General features: G+C 39.7%; 1 protein-coding gene and 1 pseudogene across 1 annotated transcript in view; both read right to left on the minus strand.

Annotated features, from left to right (window-relative positions):
• ENTPD1 (ectonucleoside triphosphate diphosphohydrolase 1) overlaps positions 1-12,714 on the minus strand; it is a 99,335-nt gene extending 86,621 nt beyond the window's left edge. Inside the window, exon 1 of the mRNA XM_059169345.1 lies at positions 12,586-12,714. Within this exon, the coding sequence (XP_059025328.1) occupies positions 12,586-12,601 (16 nt within the window). The 5' untranslated portion in view covers positions 12,602-12,714. The remainder of the gene's footprint in view (positions 1-12,585) is intronic.
• LOC131830013 (large ribosomal subunit protein uL1-like) lies at positions 8,667-11,196 on the minus strand (annotated as a pseudogene).
• Positions 12,715-17,539: the final 4,825 nt, after the last annotated feature.

A 17,539-nucleotide genomic window follows, 5' to 3' on the forward strand; every position in this document is an offset into this window, starting at 1 on the left:
CCTGGATCTGAGTGAGCTTATTTTGGCTACAGGATTGAAATATCTTCCCACACATAAAAGGGGATCTAGCACTTTGTGACTGCATTCTTCCAGGATCCAAAGGGAATCTGATGGAGCCAAGTGTAGACCAGGCATTCCAAGCATCTCTAACATTGGACTGGATCAATTTCCCTTAACACGTCTTTAAATTCTTTTTAGAATAAGTGAAAAATACACACATTCATTTGTACACACATACAAAAGGAATCTCCTTTTTTTTTTAAGGGTAAGGCCTTAGGTTAAATAAATTTTGCAGTAAATAGAATAATATCTCTAAAATAGATATGACGCAGGAAAGAGAAAGAAATTCTCTGTTTATTTTTTAGTTAGCTGCAAGAGGTTGTTGCTATGAGAAGAGAATGGACTAAGATAAAAGATTTCATAGTAACCAAAAACATTGCAGTTGAATGAAAGTTTATATGTGAGATAATTAAGGCTAATTGAAATAGTGATATAGAACACAGTCTCAGGAAAATATTCTCAGGATACAAAGAAATACAAATGAATACAAATACAAATGATACAAATGAATACAAATACAAATGATACAAATGAAGTGGGGGAGAGGGAAAGGTAGATGGTGTTCAGAGATTAGAGAACCAAATAATAAGTCCTTGAAGGAAAAAATGAACAAAGCAGTAAAGCTAATCACAGATATGACAAGAGAAATATTTCTTGCTCCTAAAGAAGTCTTGAATTTGGAAATCAAGAGGGTTTACCACATGCTAAGCAAAATCTATGAAAGGAAGTTTATACCCAGTTATCTTACTTTAAGAAATATAAATGTCAGGAAGAGAGAACAGAAAAAAGTTTGGGCTGAAAAACAGCTGTCACACTTCTTTTCAGCATCAGACATCTCAAGACAATGAAGGACTATCTCCAATTACTTGAAGGGGATAAGACTTCTGTATTTAGACAAGTTGTTACTCTCCTACCACATGGATGCCCTTGCTAAAAAAGTTATTTGGTATGCCTACTAGACTGGGAAGAGAAGCAAAGTTAAAAACTCAAGGATGATATTTAAAGGCATAGTGAGGAAAGATCTATACTGAAACCAATTAAATACATGGAAGGATGAGTATAATTATTAATATCTAAATAAAAAGAAACACCTATGAAATAAATGACTAATAGAGTTTTCACTATTGAAATTATTAATATTATCAGATTAAATCATTAAAATAAGAAAAAAGGACCCAGGGAAGCAAAAGCTCTTAAACACTTCTCTTTCATGACGCAGTCAAAATTACTGTGGTTTTTACTTTGATATGAAGATAAACTTAAGCTCAGGAATGTTCTTCTTTTCAGATAGCCACAGATAAAAATATAGATAAAAGCAAATAAACAAAAGTGCAGAGTCTGTACTTCAAAAAGCATAATATGAGAAAACATTAAACACGAGGGAGAATAAAACAAGAATGGCAAGTAAAGTAAATGTGAACTACTATATTTAAATTCCTGCGTGAAAACAGACTCAACTTGGATTTTATAAGAGGACACGTGGAAAATAAAATGAAGATTCCAGCTGATTTCTTTGCAGAAATTGACAAGTTGATCCTAAAATTCATAAGGAAATTCAAGGGACCCAAAATAGTAAAAACAATCTTGAAAAAGAAACAGAACTGAAAGACTCACACTTTCTGATTTCAAAACTTACTACAAAGTTAAAGTAATCAAGACAGTGTGGACCTGACACAGAGATGGACATACAAATCAACAGACTAAAGCTGAGAGTCCTCACATTTATAGTCAATTGATTTTCAAAAAGATCCCAAGAAAATTCACTGAGGAAAAAGAACAGTCTTTCCAACAAATGGTGCTGGGACAACTGGATATTCACATGAAGTTGGACCCCTACCTCATACCCACATGGAAAAATTACTCAAAATGGATCAAAGACCTAGATGCAAGGGCTAAAACTACAAAACTGTTTGAAAAAAAAGTAAGTGCAGTAAGTGCAAGTCTTCATGACGGGATTAGGCAAAGGTTTCTTCTCCAAAGAAGATATACAAATACCCATTAAACACGTGAATAGATGTTCACAATCATTAGCCATCAAGGAAATGCAAATCTAGGCCATGAGATACCTCTTCGCACTCAAGGGGATGACTATAATCAAAGATCAATTTTAAAAGGTTTAGGTAAGATGGTTATACACTACTGGTGGGAATGTAAAATGATGCAGCTACTTTGGGAAACAGTCTGGCAGTTCCTCAAATGGGTAAGCATAGACATATGACCCACCAATTCCATTTCCAGATATATATCCAAGAGAAATTAAGAACAGAGGTCCACACAAAAACTAGTACCTGAGGGTTCAGAGTAGCATTATTTATAATGTCCATCAACTGCTGAATGGATAAAATATAGTTTATCCATACAGTGGAATATGTGATATGAAACGTTCAGAATAGGCAAAACTATAGCAGAAAGTAGACTGGTGTTTGCCAGGGGCTGTGGAGAAGAAATGGTGCATAAGGAAGGAATAGAAGTGACTGCTAATGAATATAGGGTTTCTTTTTGGGGTGATAAATGTTCTAAAATTGATTGTGGTGATGAGTGCATCATTCTGTGAATATCCCCCCCCCCCAAAACATGGAAAAGTAGATTTTAAGTGGGTGAATTATGTGGTATGTGAATTATATCTCAAAATAATAATAAGGTCAACAACTCTGGGCTCAAATCTCAACTTCAACACTTACTAATGGAGAGACTTTAGGTAAGTCACTTAACCACTCCTCCTTCAGTTTCTCATTTGTAAGACAGGGACAGTAAACAGTACGAATCTCAAACACTTATTTGAGAACTGAGTTAACAGCTGTTAAGAGCAGGAGGTGGCCCAATACACACTAAACCTATAGATTAACTAAAGCTACCACCATCTCCATTTATTAAAAACATAATGCACTAGTTTCCTATGGCTGCCATAACAAATTACCACAAACTTGGTGGCTTAAAGCAAAATACACATTTACTGTCTTACTACAGTTCTACAGGTCTAAAATCAGTTACGCTGGGCTGAAATCAAGATGTTGACAGGGCCGCTCTTTCTTTTCTATCCTTTTCTAAACTACGTTCCATGCATTCCTTGGTTTGTGGCCCACTCCCCCATATTCAAAGCCAGCAGAGTAGCGTCTTGCTTCAGTGGTTACATTGCCCTGTGTGTCAAATCTCCCACTCCCTCCCTCTTACAAAGACATTTGTGATTGCATTTAGGGCCCATCTCGATAATTCAGGCTAATCTCCCCAGTTCAAGATCCTTAATGTCATCACATCCGCCAAGGTTTTTTTTTCAATATAAGATAACATACATGAATTCTAGCTAGGGATTAGAAGCAGTAATCTTTGCAGCCTTGGTTACCATATTGACCAAAAAAGAAGAAAAAGAAAGTAAATCTACGAAAAAGCTCTATTTCTATAGAAAGAAATCTTTCTAAGCTCACCAAAATAAAGCAATAAAAAGAAAATGTTAAGCAAACGATGGTATCAGTAACGTTTTTACAATATTACAATAATTACAATATGGGAGTACTGCACTATTAATTTCTGTTAACTAATCCTGTTCACAGGAAACAAGTGTTGTTTAGGTCCCTCCCTATTCTGCCTTTTCAGCACAAAGCCTAAAAAATTATTTTGCTGATGACACATTGCTTCAGATGTCTTTTTGTGCATGTGTCTGAGTCTTTCTTTAGCCACTTAAGCAATATTGTTTCAATTTTATGGTTCAGCAGTTCTGACCCCACCTCTTAAACCCTGCCAAACTGCCCCAGGGCCTGATTTTGGCATCCTGGCCTACCATGGTTAGTTGGAAGAGAAAGGCTTGGTCATTCTCACTCACACCCATTCCGTACTTCCTTAAGTTAGGTAGCCACTCATGGCTCAGCTGCCTCAGTCATCTGAGAACTTCATCTCACCTATTTTTCTCTTTCCCAACATTGGATTACTCCTTCTCTGCATCTACTTCACCTTCCTTCCATATTCCTAACTTTCCATCCTGCCCCCCACTTTTCTAATAAGCCACAATAAAAATAGACCACAATAAGCAACAATAAAAGCCACATTAAATAATAATAATATTATAAGCCACAATAAAATAACTAATAAGCCACAATAAAAATAACTCACGTCTCTTTTTTCCCCCCTTGAACTGAAAATAATGTAAGGGTTGGTCATTGGTACCAAAATAAGTCCTGAGACTAAGGCATGCTGTGATCCTATAATACAGCTAATTGAAATGTGACGATTACCATCATCTGGGAGCTTATTAGACATGCAGGATCCCAAGCCCCACCCCCAAGGCTACTGGATCAGAATATGCATCTTAACAAGATTCCCAGTGTAGCACATGTACATTAGAATTACATACATTCATTCACCAAGACAGAGCTAGTGCCTCTGCTCTTCTGTGCTTCCATCAAACCATCAAGAGGTTTGAGGATTGTTTACCACAAGGGCTTCCCTTTCTCCCTCCAAAGACTTGCAAAGAACAGGCCCTATATGATTTTCCTCGGGCCTCACCTTCACCCTGCACAGGCTTGAGCCCAGCACTGCTTAACCCCATGGCAGGTGGAATTTAATGTTAATACCCCTAGGCACAATCACTGGTTTTAAAGTGAAAGGCAACCAAAAAGACAACACAAAGAAGAAAATACTCTTGAAACGTGGTATAGCCAAGTAAAAGTAGGATCAATCACCATCATTTGTAAAACTTCTTTATCACATGTGCCTAATGACCATGGAAGACAATCATGATTAAGGAAATCATTTAATATGCAGTTGATTACTTTGCAAAGGTTTATTAAATACATGGCAGGTAATCCCAACCCTACACTTTGGACTTCTGTCTTCAAGTCTCTAGGATGGACATGAAAACAGGTTTCCTGCTTGGAACTTAGAAAAGATAAAAGAGCTTTTTACTTTTAAATATAGGCTGTAGTTCTGGTAAAAGAGAGCAAAAAGTTCTTTAAGCTCTGCTGGGACTTGATAGGAGCTTGTTGTGCATCAGACTACTCATTTTTCTAGATCCAAATGAAGTTCCCATCCTTTGAGAAGTTTTCCCAGAAATCATCACTCCCTATTCTGTTTCTCGAACCATTTTCTTTAGACTTCTATTACAGCTCTTAGGGGTGTAAGAGAATTTATTCATTAGGAATCCAGGCTTTGTAGCATAAATATTTGGGTCTAGATTTCTTCTCTACTGAAGGAAAGATTCCAAATGCATTCTATAAGACCAGCATTACCCTAATACCAAAACCAGATAAAGACACTACAGACAAAGAGAACTACAGGCCAATAACTCTGATGAACATAGATGTAAAAATCCTCAATAAATATTAGCAAGCCAAATCCAACAATACATTTAAAAAATCATTCACCACAATTAAGTGGTATTTATTTTAAGGATGCAAGAATGAATATTTGGAAATCAACCAACATGATATATCACATTAACAAAAGAAGGGATAAAAATCATACGATCATTCCAACAGACACAGAAAAAGCATTTGACAAAGTACAAAATCCATTCATGATAATAACACAACAAAGTACATTTAGAGATGGGGCACCTGAGTGGCTCAGTGGGTTAAAGCCTCTGCTTTGGGCTTGGGTCATGATCTCAGGGTCCTGGGATAGAGCCCCGCATCGCATCAGGCTCTCTGCTCAGCAGGGAGCGTGCTTCCTCCTCCTCTCTGCCTGCCTCTCTGCCTACTTGTGATCTCTTTCTGTCAAATAAATTAAAAAAATCTTTTTTTAAAAAAGTAGGTTTAGAGAAAACATACCTCAACATGACAAAGGCCATATATAAAAGAAACCACAGCTAACATCATAATGGTAAAAAACTGAAAGATTTTCCTCCAAGATCAGGAACAAGACAAAAATGTCTACTCTTAACTACTTTTATTCATCATAGTACTGGAAGTCCTGACCACAGCAGTCAGAAAAGAAATAGAAAATAAAACTGGTAAGGAGGAAGGAAAACTTTCACTATTTGCAGATGACATCATACTATATATAGAAAACTGTAACAACTCTACCAAAAAAACAACTAGAACTGATAAATGAATTCAGGTTAGTTGCAAGATACAAAATTAATATACACATATCTGTTGCCTTTTTATACACTAATAATGTAATAACTTAAAGAGAAAATAAGAAAACAGTCCCACTTAAAATTGCACCAAAAAGAATACGATACCCAGAAATAAACTTAACCAAAGAGGCAAAAAACCTTCACCCTGAAAACTATAAAACATTGACAGAGGAAACTGAAAATGACACAAGCAAATGGAAAGATACCCGACACTCATGGATTGGGAGACCAATATTGTTAAAACATCCATACTACCCAGATTTACAGATCTAATGCAATCACCACAAGTATTTTTCACAGAACTGTAACAATCCTAAAATCTGTATGAAGCCACAAAAGACCCCAAATACCCAAAGCAATCTTGAAAAATAAAACTGAGGTATCACAATCTCAGATTTCAAGATATACTACAAAGTTGTGGTACTATAAACAGTATGGTACTGGCACAGAAATAAACACAGAGATCAACAGAATAGAATAAAGAGCCCAGAAACAAACACACTTTTATGGTCAATTGATATACAACAAAGGAGGCAGTGATGTCTAATGGAAAAAACAGGGTCTCTTCAACAAATGATATTGGGAAAACTGGACAGCCACATGCAAAAGAATGAAACTGGACTACTTTCTTCCACTATACACAAAAACAAACCAAAAATACATTGAAGGCCTATATGTAATACTTGAAACCATAAAATTCCTAAAAGAAAATACAAGCAGTAATTTCTTTGACATCAGCCTTAGAAATAGTTTTCTAGATTTGTCTCCTCGGCAAAGGAAACAAAAGCAACATTAAACTACCGATACTATACCAAAATAAAAATCTTTTTTTTTTTGCACAGCAAGGGAAACCATCAAGAAAACATAAAGACAACCTACTGAATGGGAGAAGATATTTGCAAATGACACATCTGACATGGGGTTAATATGCAAAATATATAAAGAATTTATAAAACTCAACACCAAAAAACCCTAAATAATCCAATTAAAATATGGACAGGACATGACTAGGCATTTTTTTCAAAAGAAGACATAGAGATGGCCAAAAGACACATGAAAAGTTGGTCAACATCACTCATCATCAGCGAGACAAGCAAATCAAAACCACAATGAGATATCACCTCACACCTGTCAGATTAGCTAAAATCAAAAACACAAGAAATAATAAGTGTTGGGGATGATGTAGAGAAAAAGAAATCCTCATGCACTATTGGTGGGAATGCAAGCTGGCACAGCCACTGTGGAAAACAGTATGGAGTTTCCTCAAAAAAATAAAAATAGAACCACCATCTGACCTAATAATTCCACTCCTGAGTATTTACCCAAGAAAACAAAAAAAACTAATTTAAAAAGTATATGCTCCCTTGTATTTATTACAGCAGTATTTCAAATAATGAAGCTATGGAAGCAACCCAAGAATCCACTGATAGATGAATGGATAAAGAAGTGGCAGGGATGCCCGGCTGGTGAAACATGCAACTCTTGTTCTCAGGGTTGTGAGTTCAAGCCCTGCACTGGCTGTGGAGCTTCCTTAAAAAAAGAAAAGAAGAAGAGGTGGTATACATATTCAATGGAATTCTGCTCAATCATAAAAAAGAATAAAGAATAACACCTGGCTGTTTGTAAGACCATAAGATGGACCCAGAGGGTATAATGTTATGAAATAAGTCAGTCAGAGAAAGACAAATGCCATCTGATGTGACTCATGTGGAATTTAAGAAACAGAACAAAGAAACAAAGAAAAAGACAAACAAAAATAGACTCTTAAATACAAAGAACAAACTGGTAGTTGCCAGAAGAGAGGTGGGTGGGAGGAAGGTGAAATAGGTGAAGGGAATCGAGAATATACTTATGATGATGAGCACTAAGTACTGTACAGAATTGTTGAATTGTTGGGGCACCTGGGTGGCTCAGCCTGTTAAGCATCTGAGTCTTGATTTTGGCTCAGGTCGTGATCTCAGGGTCGTGAGATGGAGCCCCATGTCAAGCTCCATATTTAGCGCAGAGTCTGCTTGTCCTTCTCCCTCCCCCTCTGCTCCCTGCCTCTAAAAATAAATAAATAAAAATTTTTTAAAGATTTTATTTATTTATTTGACAGAGATCACAAGTAGGCAGAGAGGCAGGCAGAGAGAGAGGAAGGGAAGCAGGCTCCCCTCTGAGCAGAGAGTCCGACGTGGGACCCTGAATTCATGACCTGAGATGAAAGCAGAGCATTTAACCCACTGAGCCACCCAGGCACCCCAAATAAAATCTTTTTAAAAAGAGACTTGTTAAGGGGCGCCTAGGTGGCTCAGTAGGTTAAAGCCTCTGTCTTCGGCTCAGGTCATGAACCCAGGGTCCTGGGATAGAGCTCCGTGTTGGGCTCTCTGCTCAGCAGGGAGCCTACTTCCTCCTCTCTCTCTCCTCTCTCTCTCTGCCTGCCTCTCTGCCTACTTGTGATCTCTGTCTGTCAAATAAATAAATAAATAATTTTTAAAAGACACTTGTTAGGGCGCCTGGGTGGCTCAGTGGGTTAAGCCTCTGCCTTAGGCTCGGGTCATGATCCCAGGGTGCTGGGATCGAGCCCCGCATCGGGCTCTCTGCTCAGCGGGGAGCCTGCTTCCTCCTCTCTCTCTGCCTGCCTTTCTGCCTACTTGTGATCTCCAGCTTTCAAATAAATAAATCTTTAAAAAAAAAAAAAAGACACTTGTTAAATCATTATATTGTACACCTGAAACTAATATGACACTGTATGTTAATTACACTTGAATAAAATAAATTCCCCCTATTATGCTGGCTCTGTGACCTTGGATGAGTCATTCTCTCCACAGCTATAAGATGCAGAAAACTATATCACAGATTTGTCCTGAAGTTTATGTGAGACAGCTCCTGGCTCATAATAATCAATGTTAGCTATTATTATTAGCACTTCACAGAGTCTGGTTTCAATTAGAGTCGGTTGTATATATATCTGTCTTCCTCACTAGACTGTGAGCAAACTGTTTATATCCCACACATCTGGCATAGGGACATAATGGTAGACACACAATAATATTTGTCGGATTGCTTTGAAGGTATGCCAGGAAGAGGAAAGGGAGGGTGCTGGAAACAAATTTAATGTTCTTTATAATTTTATCCAGGGCCAACCTCTGCAGTGTATATTTCTCTTCTATTACCAGAGAACATTGTCTCAGACTCTAAGGTTGCTCTTTGATGAGGTTGGGGAGGCATTATTTCTGGAACCAGAAGTTCTGTTCAGAGATAGCAAGGTTGAACTAGGAGGCATCTGAAATCTGCAGTTTGGCCCCTGGCTGAACGGGGAGTGGGGGCTGAAGTTCTGCCAGAGGTGGACGGGCCGAACTAGGTTCTCTGGTATGGGGCCACATCAGCTCCAAAGCTCACCCACCTAGAAGGGAGGCATCTCATTTCTCAGTGTATTCACTTAGAGGGATGTCTTAGTAGAGCGCATAAAAGAACAGTATGTACCAGTAGGAACTCTATTGCAAATTCATAGGTCCCCTTTTAGTTCTTTGTTTGTTTGTTTGTTTTGATAGCACTAATGTTTATTAAACGGTGCCTTAGTACAGATGCTAGGAATTGCCAATGAAGCTCTTGATGTATAAAGCCCAGATGCTCTGCCAGTTATTCTTGAGCAATGACACCAGGAAACTGACTGCTAAGTAGATGTCGTACACGAGCTCATCATGTGTTATCTTCATGGGCCAATTGCCACTGACAGACACAGCACCTTCTTCATCTGGAATTTGATTGTAGACTTCACTTCATCCATTCAGTCACTCTGTTCTCCCTCTGCATCAGTAAGGAAGGGAACTCGCCAGCCTTATTGAGGCCTGGCCCCAGGATTTGTGGGATCTGCTCGATCAGAGATTCTGAAGCCAAAAAGGCATCATACTTCTTGGACAGCTTCTTGATTATTTTTTTTATCCTTGTTGAGTTTCTTCAGCACCTTCCTGTCCAGGCAGGGAATATCCACAGCCTTGGCCTCTCAACACAGTGCTGCCAGTCCCCCAAGACATACGGAGAACTTGGGTGGGGAAGAGAGCTAAGCCTGACAGTGTCTGAGAAGTGTTCATCCTAGTTCTTCAGGCTGATGTGCAGTTCCGCCGTCTCCAGAACCTTCCTGCACCTGCACCTGCACCTGCGCTAGTTGCTTGCGGGCCTTCCCACCCCACCTCTCACAGGGTGTCGTGGGGGACTCTGCTGCTCACAGCGCCACACACAATAACCAGAAGAGTCACAGGTCCCCTTTTTAGCCAGCCTCCTGATTCTTGGATAAACATCAACTAAAATAATAATACTTGGTTTATTAAATATTTGTTGAGTTCCCATTATGTGCTAAACATTGTATTAGATGCTGCCGATCCAAAGGTGGATAAAGAAATCATTGTCAAGGTAAGCAACACAGAGGGCAGGAATGTGGATGAGTGTGGCAAGCAACAGTTTAGGTGTAAGCTGTGAGGTGTTGAAGAAACATCCTAGACGGGGGCTAATCTAAGGTTTGAAGGGTTAGAGGAAGCTTAATGCAGGGAATAACAACCAGGATGAAACCTGAAGGAATGAATGCAGCAGCTAACATTTACTGAGCACATACATTATGCATCAGATCCTGTTCTGAGAATTTTGCATGAATCCCTTATTCAGTCCTTATAATAATAACCTTATGAGGTAGATATTATTATTCTCCTCATTTTACAGATGAAAAAACTGAGGCACCCAGTTAGTAAATAGTAGAGCTGGGATTCAACCGTAGACAGCTTGGCTCCAGACTGAAGGGGAAGGAGAAGGCCAGACAAGCCTCTCTGGGGCAGAGGCGAGTGCCATGCAACAGTCCGGTGGGGGGGTGGGGGGGGGAGGAGTAAGGTCACTTGGGGAACTGAAAGTGGCTGGGGGTAGGGACAGAAGTTCAGAGATGACTGGGCTCACTCTGCAGGTTTGAAGAGAAACCAGAGGCAGGGGATTTCTGGTCTGTGTGATTACTGTCACTGAACCCCTCCTAGCCCAAGTCTGTATCTTTGGTAAGAGGGTAAAAATGACAATACCTGGACTCTCCCATAGAAAATGGCCATGAGCCCCACATGAGAAAAATGAATGGGAACTGACAGCAAAGCACAAATTCCTTCTCAGACTTGAGATTTCAGGTGTCATTTCCCCCATAGCTTCAAGGCTTTGAAATCCAGAATCAACCACGTCAGGACCGAAGCGGGAGCCTTCAGGTGGAGTAACAATGTGGGAGTACAGAGCGAAAGGCCCACGGACCCTGTGTCCTACTACCTGCATCCACATTCACCACTCACTAACCATGAGATCCTGGGGCAAGCCATTCTCACATTGCATCAACTCCACCACCTGGAAAATGGGAATGATAATGATAACACTCACCTCTGAAGTCGGTTCAAGGAATAAAAGGAATAAATAATATGGGTAATGTGCTTAGAAGAGCTCTCCGCACGGAGTAGAGACCTGGTAAACATTAACAGCTACAACTGCCATCATTATTAAGAATCTGTAGGCTACTCATCCCTTTGCTCTGCGTGCTATGTGATAAAAACATGTGGGGAATATCAGAAATTAGAGATGATGAAGAGGAGGGTTTGCAACCCGACACAGCCACACCGCTGCGGGGACTCCTCCTGGCTCCCATGGGCTGGCAAGCAGCTGGCTCTCCGCGGTGGCAGAAAATGCCCAAAAGAGGTAAAAGACAGAGACTGCACACCATCTGGAAAACCAGGCCGCTCTTATAGTTTTTAGACACAATCTAAATATAGTCACTCAGATATGCCTTGCTTTTTCAAGATAAAACTGTTCATCCCTCCAACCCTTCACTCCTCTCCCCCGCTCCCATACACATTCACACAATCCCAGAAACATTCAGTCTTTTGCAAGACGTACTCCAGGGTCTTGTTGTGACAGCCTCTTGCCACATTAACTTCTCTGTCTAACTCCTGGCAGAGAAGACTTTGCTAATTTCACAACAGGAAAGCACGCAGGAAATTCGAGAACAAAACAAATCTCCTACACGCTGAGCCCAGCATCTTCAAGCAAACTCACTGAGGTACAGACCCGAAGCAAGATGACTCTGGACTACAAATGAGGCAGCTACTTCTTAAACTGCAAAGGGACGGAAGAAGTCATTTGCCGCTAAAACACCAGATCTGCATGCAAATTGATCGTGAATATTCATGAGCCCCTCCAGCTTGCTCAAGAGCCACCCCTGACTAAACCATCCCAGGCTTTGCTTCCTAAAAAGTTTCCCAAAGTTCTTTCTCTGCCTCCTCTCAGAAGGAGAGGGTGGGAAAGTTCATTTGGGGATTTATGCCTCTTGCTCTTTCAAGTACTTGCTTTTGGTCTGGGCTTTTCTGGAGGGTTTTTTTTTTTTCTCCTTTTTTTTTCTCCTTTTTTTTTTTTTTTTTTTTTTTTGGTTCTTAAGGATTCGGATCAAATCAATTTGCTCTTACCCTTTCTATCTTCCATAACTGGCGGTCTTTGTTTTCTTCCTCTTTGCTCTTTATTTTTTCAGCCTCTGCTTGCTGTGGTCGGTCTCAGTGAGCGAGGTACTCAAGGAACCGAGATATAACAGACCCTCGGGCTCAGGGGAGGGGCTAAATTAGCCGGCCCCGTTTCGGAAGGAACCTCAAACCCTATGTCTGTTTCATTGACTCCACTCGAAAGAAGAGATTGGCTGAGTGCAGCTGCTCATTTCCCTAAAGACCACGAGGAGTTGTGCGGGTGGTAATTTTTCGTGTTCTTAAAGCAATGTATGTTCAAGTAGCTCGCTTTCCCTCTCTCTTTGCTACAGAAATCCATTTTTCTCCTTGAGATACGTATCTTGGCTGCAAGCAAAAAAGCTATTTACTTATTGCAGTTTTGAAACCAGATAACAGGAAGCTTGTTTTCTGATACCCACTGGAAAAACTGTGGGACTCAAGAACAGTCCTTCCCGCCCCTGAAAGCGGATCCCTGCTGGTCCTCTGATGAGCAATCCCTTTTTCGAGGCTCACTGAGAGCCGAAGAACAGCAGGTCCTGTGGCAGATGGACGCTGTGGCTGGAGGAGCCGTGTTATTGGTGGGAAGGCCAAGGAGGCTGCGGCCGGGAGCAGCCGTCCACCTGTACTGATGCAAGTCGTCCACTTTTTCCAAACTTTAGCCTCCTACCTCTGAAGTCTTAGGAGCATGAATTGCCACACCCAGCCTTTGCCAAGATGACCCAAATGTAGGCGAGAGGCCGAGCAAAACATTTCAAACTGTGTATGTTCGATGTTATTTTGAAATTAGGACAAGACAGCCCTCCCAGAGGAAGGTAAGTGCTCAAGACCCAAAGCCCCTTGGGCAGATTCTCCCTGCACTAGGCTATAACAAATCTTAGCATTTTAGATTTGGAAAGAGACCGAAGACCTCTAGTCTAACCAAGTTTAGAGGGGAGGAAATTTTAAGCCATCTGCTCATGTTCACAGAGAGGGAGCGTGCGAGCAGGGCTGCATGGTCTCTTATCTTTGCTACCTTGCTCCCCGGCACCCAATACAGTTGCTCCACAGCGTAGGCTCTCAATAAATGTTTGATAAATGGCTGAATCGATGAATAAATAGCAGCGCACAGGTGTAGGTACGGTTTCTGATTCCTACTACATGCTTTTTGTACACCACCTCTCTAACATGAGAACTTGTATCAAAAGCCAGTTATACCGTAAGACTTTTTCTTCATAATAAACCATTAAATTAGTGACTATTACAAATTGGTTTTGACTCTATATAGAAAATATATTCTCCATGAGACTTTAAGAAAGGCAGGGGCAGACTTTTCAGTTTCGGACATCTATTGCATGGTGACCAGCACAGTGTATGTGCTCAATAAATGTTTGGTGTTTTAATAAATCTGAGTCTGTACAAGAAAACTCTTCTTTTATCTTACTAAGTGGTTCATAGTTGCAGGATTTTGCATTTATACTAACAATTAATTATGTTAAATGAAAAATCCAATGGATGCCTTCTCTAGAGCCAGTTTAGATTCCATCACTAACAAAGAATATTGATTTGATATTTGTCCTATTGTAATAAGTAAGATAATGAGATATTTGTAAAAATCAACAATTTTATAGGTTTATGACTGTCTTGTCATCACTGTTTTAGAGAAAAATTTGAAAAACAGCATGTCCCCAAAATACCCTGCGAACTACAAAATGGAAAACAGACCACCAAAGCTAGGAGAAAAGAATGATCAAATGGAAGATCATTGCAGATGAGGGCTTAGGTGGGAGAAACAAACAACAAACACGAACATGTCAAAGAGAGCCCCATACCGGGCGCTGTGGCAATAGTTCTCTATTTCAAAGAAAAATAAAATTCAAAATAATAAAAAATGAAATAAAATAAAATTCAAAGCAACCCTTACCATGTTCTACTTGGACATCATACAGCTGACGAAAGGTTACTTTGACAATTGACTCATTTCTCTTACAGCATCAAAGAGACATCAAAGAGAGAGAAGTTATCAAGAGTTAAGCACCCAATTTCTGGTTCAACCAGAAGAGGTAAAATCTCATTATAGTAACTAGCACCTTGTAAAGATTTGAAGTTCACCAAATTGAATATATAGAAATAGAAACATGGTTTTAGCCTCCATGTCAAATGCTTCTTCTGGTAACATGTTCTGTGCTACAGTTAAAACATACTGTCTGGTGTTCACACCCTCCTTGGCATATGAAAACACTATGTAGTTAAGTAAATATTGCCTCACATTCATCCAAGAATAATTACAAAACAGATGGGGTTTATGTGTGTCTTTTTAAAGGCCTGAAAATTTATCTTAAAAAATAAACCCTATTTCTGAACCAAAAAAAAAAAAAACATCATTATTCATGTTATCATTATTTGTAATAGTAGAAAATAAAATAAAAATGGCACTCAGAAGGACAGAGGGAGTTCTTCGAAAGGGGTGAAGATATTTACCTTTCTGTTAATGATAAAAGGATCTTTGATAAATTCATAAAATGATGGATGTTTCATTTTTTTATACCTCCAGTCTCTCTCACTGAACTGCCCAGATGATCTTTCTGAAGTGTCTACCTGATAATGTCATTCCCAAGCTTAGAAAGTTCTAATCTCCTTATCATCCATAAAACAAAATTCAAATTCTTACCGTAGAATACGTACGGTTCCCCTCTGCCTCTCTAGACTCATTTCCTGCCAGATCCCTATGTTCCAAAATCAAATAATCATTCCAAACCCACCGTCCTTTCAGGACTCTAGACTCAACACAAATTGTACTGACACAAGACAGCCTTTTCCAAACTTTAACCTCCTACGTCCTCTGTTGCTCCCTCTGCTCAGAATGTTCTTTCCCCTCTTTTTCACCTGGTCCTCCCACATATTCTTCATGACTCTGCATAAGTATCTAGTCCTCTGTGCTGCTTGGCCTGCCCTCTCTTTTCACCGCCACCCCCCAAACATAGCACTGAAGCAAGTACCTCTAGGAAAAGGAGCTTTAAATGTTATATTAACCAAAGGTACTATTTGGACCTTGAAATTCTGATTCAAACCAATTTAAAAGAAACTCCACGACCACTGAAGAAATTTGAACACAATTTGGATAGTATTTGATAATACTAAAGAACTATTCAATTTTTAAAAGTGTTTAACAGCATTAGGTTTGTAATTTTTCAGAAACCCATGACTTCTGAAGATACTGAAATATGTTCAAAAGAAATCTGGCGGGGGGGGTGCCTGGGTGGCTCAGTGGGGTTAAAGCCTCTGCCTTCAGCTCAGGTCATGATCCCAGGGTCCTGGGATCGAGCCCCGCGTCGGGCTTCCTGCTCAGTGGGGAGCCTGCTTCCTCCTCTCTCTCTGCCTGCCTACTTGTGATCTCTCTCTCTGTCAAATAAATAAATAAATAAAATCTTAAAAAAAAGAAAAGAAAAGAAAGAAAGAAATCTGGGATGAGCACCAAAAAGAAGAGAAGGCTGTAAGGCACAGCTAAAACCAGAGTGGGGATAAGGCGATCATTGCTAAAACTGGATGATGGGTACCTGGGGATTGGATTTACCATTTTCTCTACTTTGTATGGTTGAAATTTTCTGATAAAAAAGAGTCCCAAGCAAAGAATGGGAGATTATCTGGTAATATGCAATAGTTAGATGAGGAAATTGCTCCAAGGACTTCAAGAACCCAGATGAAGGTTCACTGAGTCAGTAAACCATATGTAAAACTGGCTTGGGGCTGAAAGATGACAAGGTTCAGTGACAAAAATTGCTACAATCTGGCAAGATGATGATCACAAAATAGGCTGAGCATTTCATTTAAGGGGCAAATAGAAGAAAGAGATCATCTGTAAGACAAGTAAAAGTAATTGAACAACGCACTGGTCAAAACTAAAAGCCATTACACCAGTACAAGCCAGAAAAATATATTCACTTCCTGGTTTGTAGTGCAATAATCAGGCACTCTCTCTAAAGTGCAGTATCCACGGTGTGTTTTGACAACTTGAGGGACTCTGTATATGCCCAACAATGACCAAGCAAGCAGGAATCACGTGACTTGGACAGAGCAGGGATCATAACATCTGCATCTCTGGTGGGTCGTGATTGGGAAAGTAGCTGGTAGGATGGGGTGGAGGATGGGCATTCTGGTCTCTACACTGTTTCTAATTCTTCATTAAAGCAGAACTCTGTTGATAAAACTCATGAAAGGAGGCACTATGGTTTTATGTATCTTAAATGCCATGGATAACTTTAAAAAGTGACATTTTTTCCAACTCCAAGAATGTCTGTATTTATCCATTTAGCCTTTATTATATTTGAATATACTAAAGTGTTCTTCATAATGTTTAACATGTCATTTTGAGGTAATGTCCTTTCGGAATTTTTTTTAACAGTCCTTGCTTGTGGTTGCTTTCAAAGCTAAAAGGAGACTGTGAAAGAATGGGCTTTTATAATTGATAGGGATGCCAGAGGCATGGTAAATCATAATACTTAAAGAATCATGGAGTAGGGGACCTGGGTGGCCCAGTGGGTTGGGCCTCTGTCTGCAGCTCAGGTCATGGTCTTGGAGTCCTGGGATTGTGCCCCGCATCAGGCTCTCTGCTCGGCAGGGAGCCTGCTTCTCCCTTTCTCTCTGCTTACTTGTGATCTCTCTCTCTGTCAAATAAATAAATGAAATCTTTAAAAAATAAAAAAAGAATCATGGAGTAAAATATTACATCTTCTAGGGCAATTGACAGATCTAATCTCAGGAACTCATACATTTTTTTTTCCACCAGCAATAGACCCAAGCTCCATCTTCTTTCACTCCATATAAAGCAAGATATTAAGTCAGTACTATTTGGTGTTGGTGTATGAATATTCAGCAAACAAAATTTGCCAGCACATTTTGAAAATCACATGAAATTTTCTTGACACTATTTGACATCGTGCTGTGACAG

The sequence above is a fragment of the Mustela lutreola genome, chromosome 4 (genome assembly GCF_030435805.1).
Source record: "Mustela lutreola isolate mMusLut2 chromosome 4, mMusLut2.pri, whole genome shotgun sequence".
Lineage (NCBI taxonomy): Eukaryota > Metazoa > Chordata > Mammalia > Carnivora > Mustelidae > Mustela > Mustela lutreola.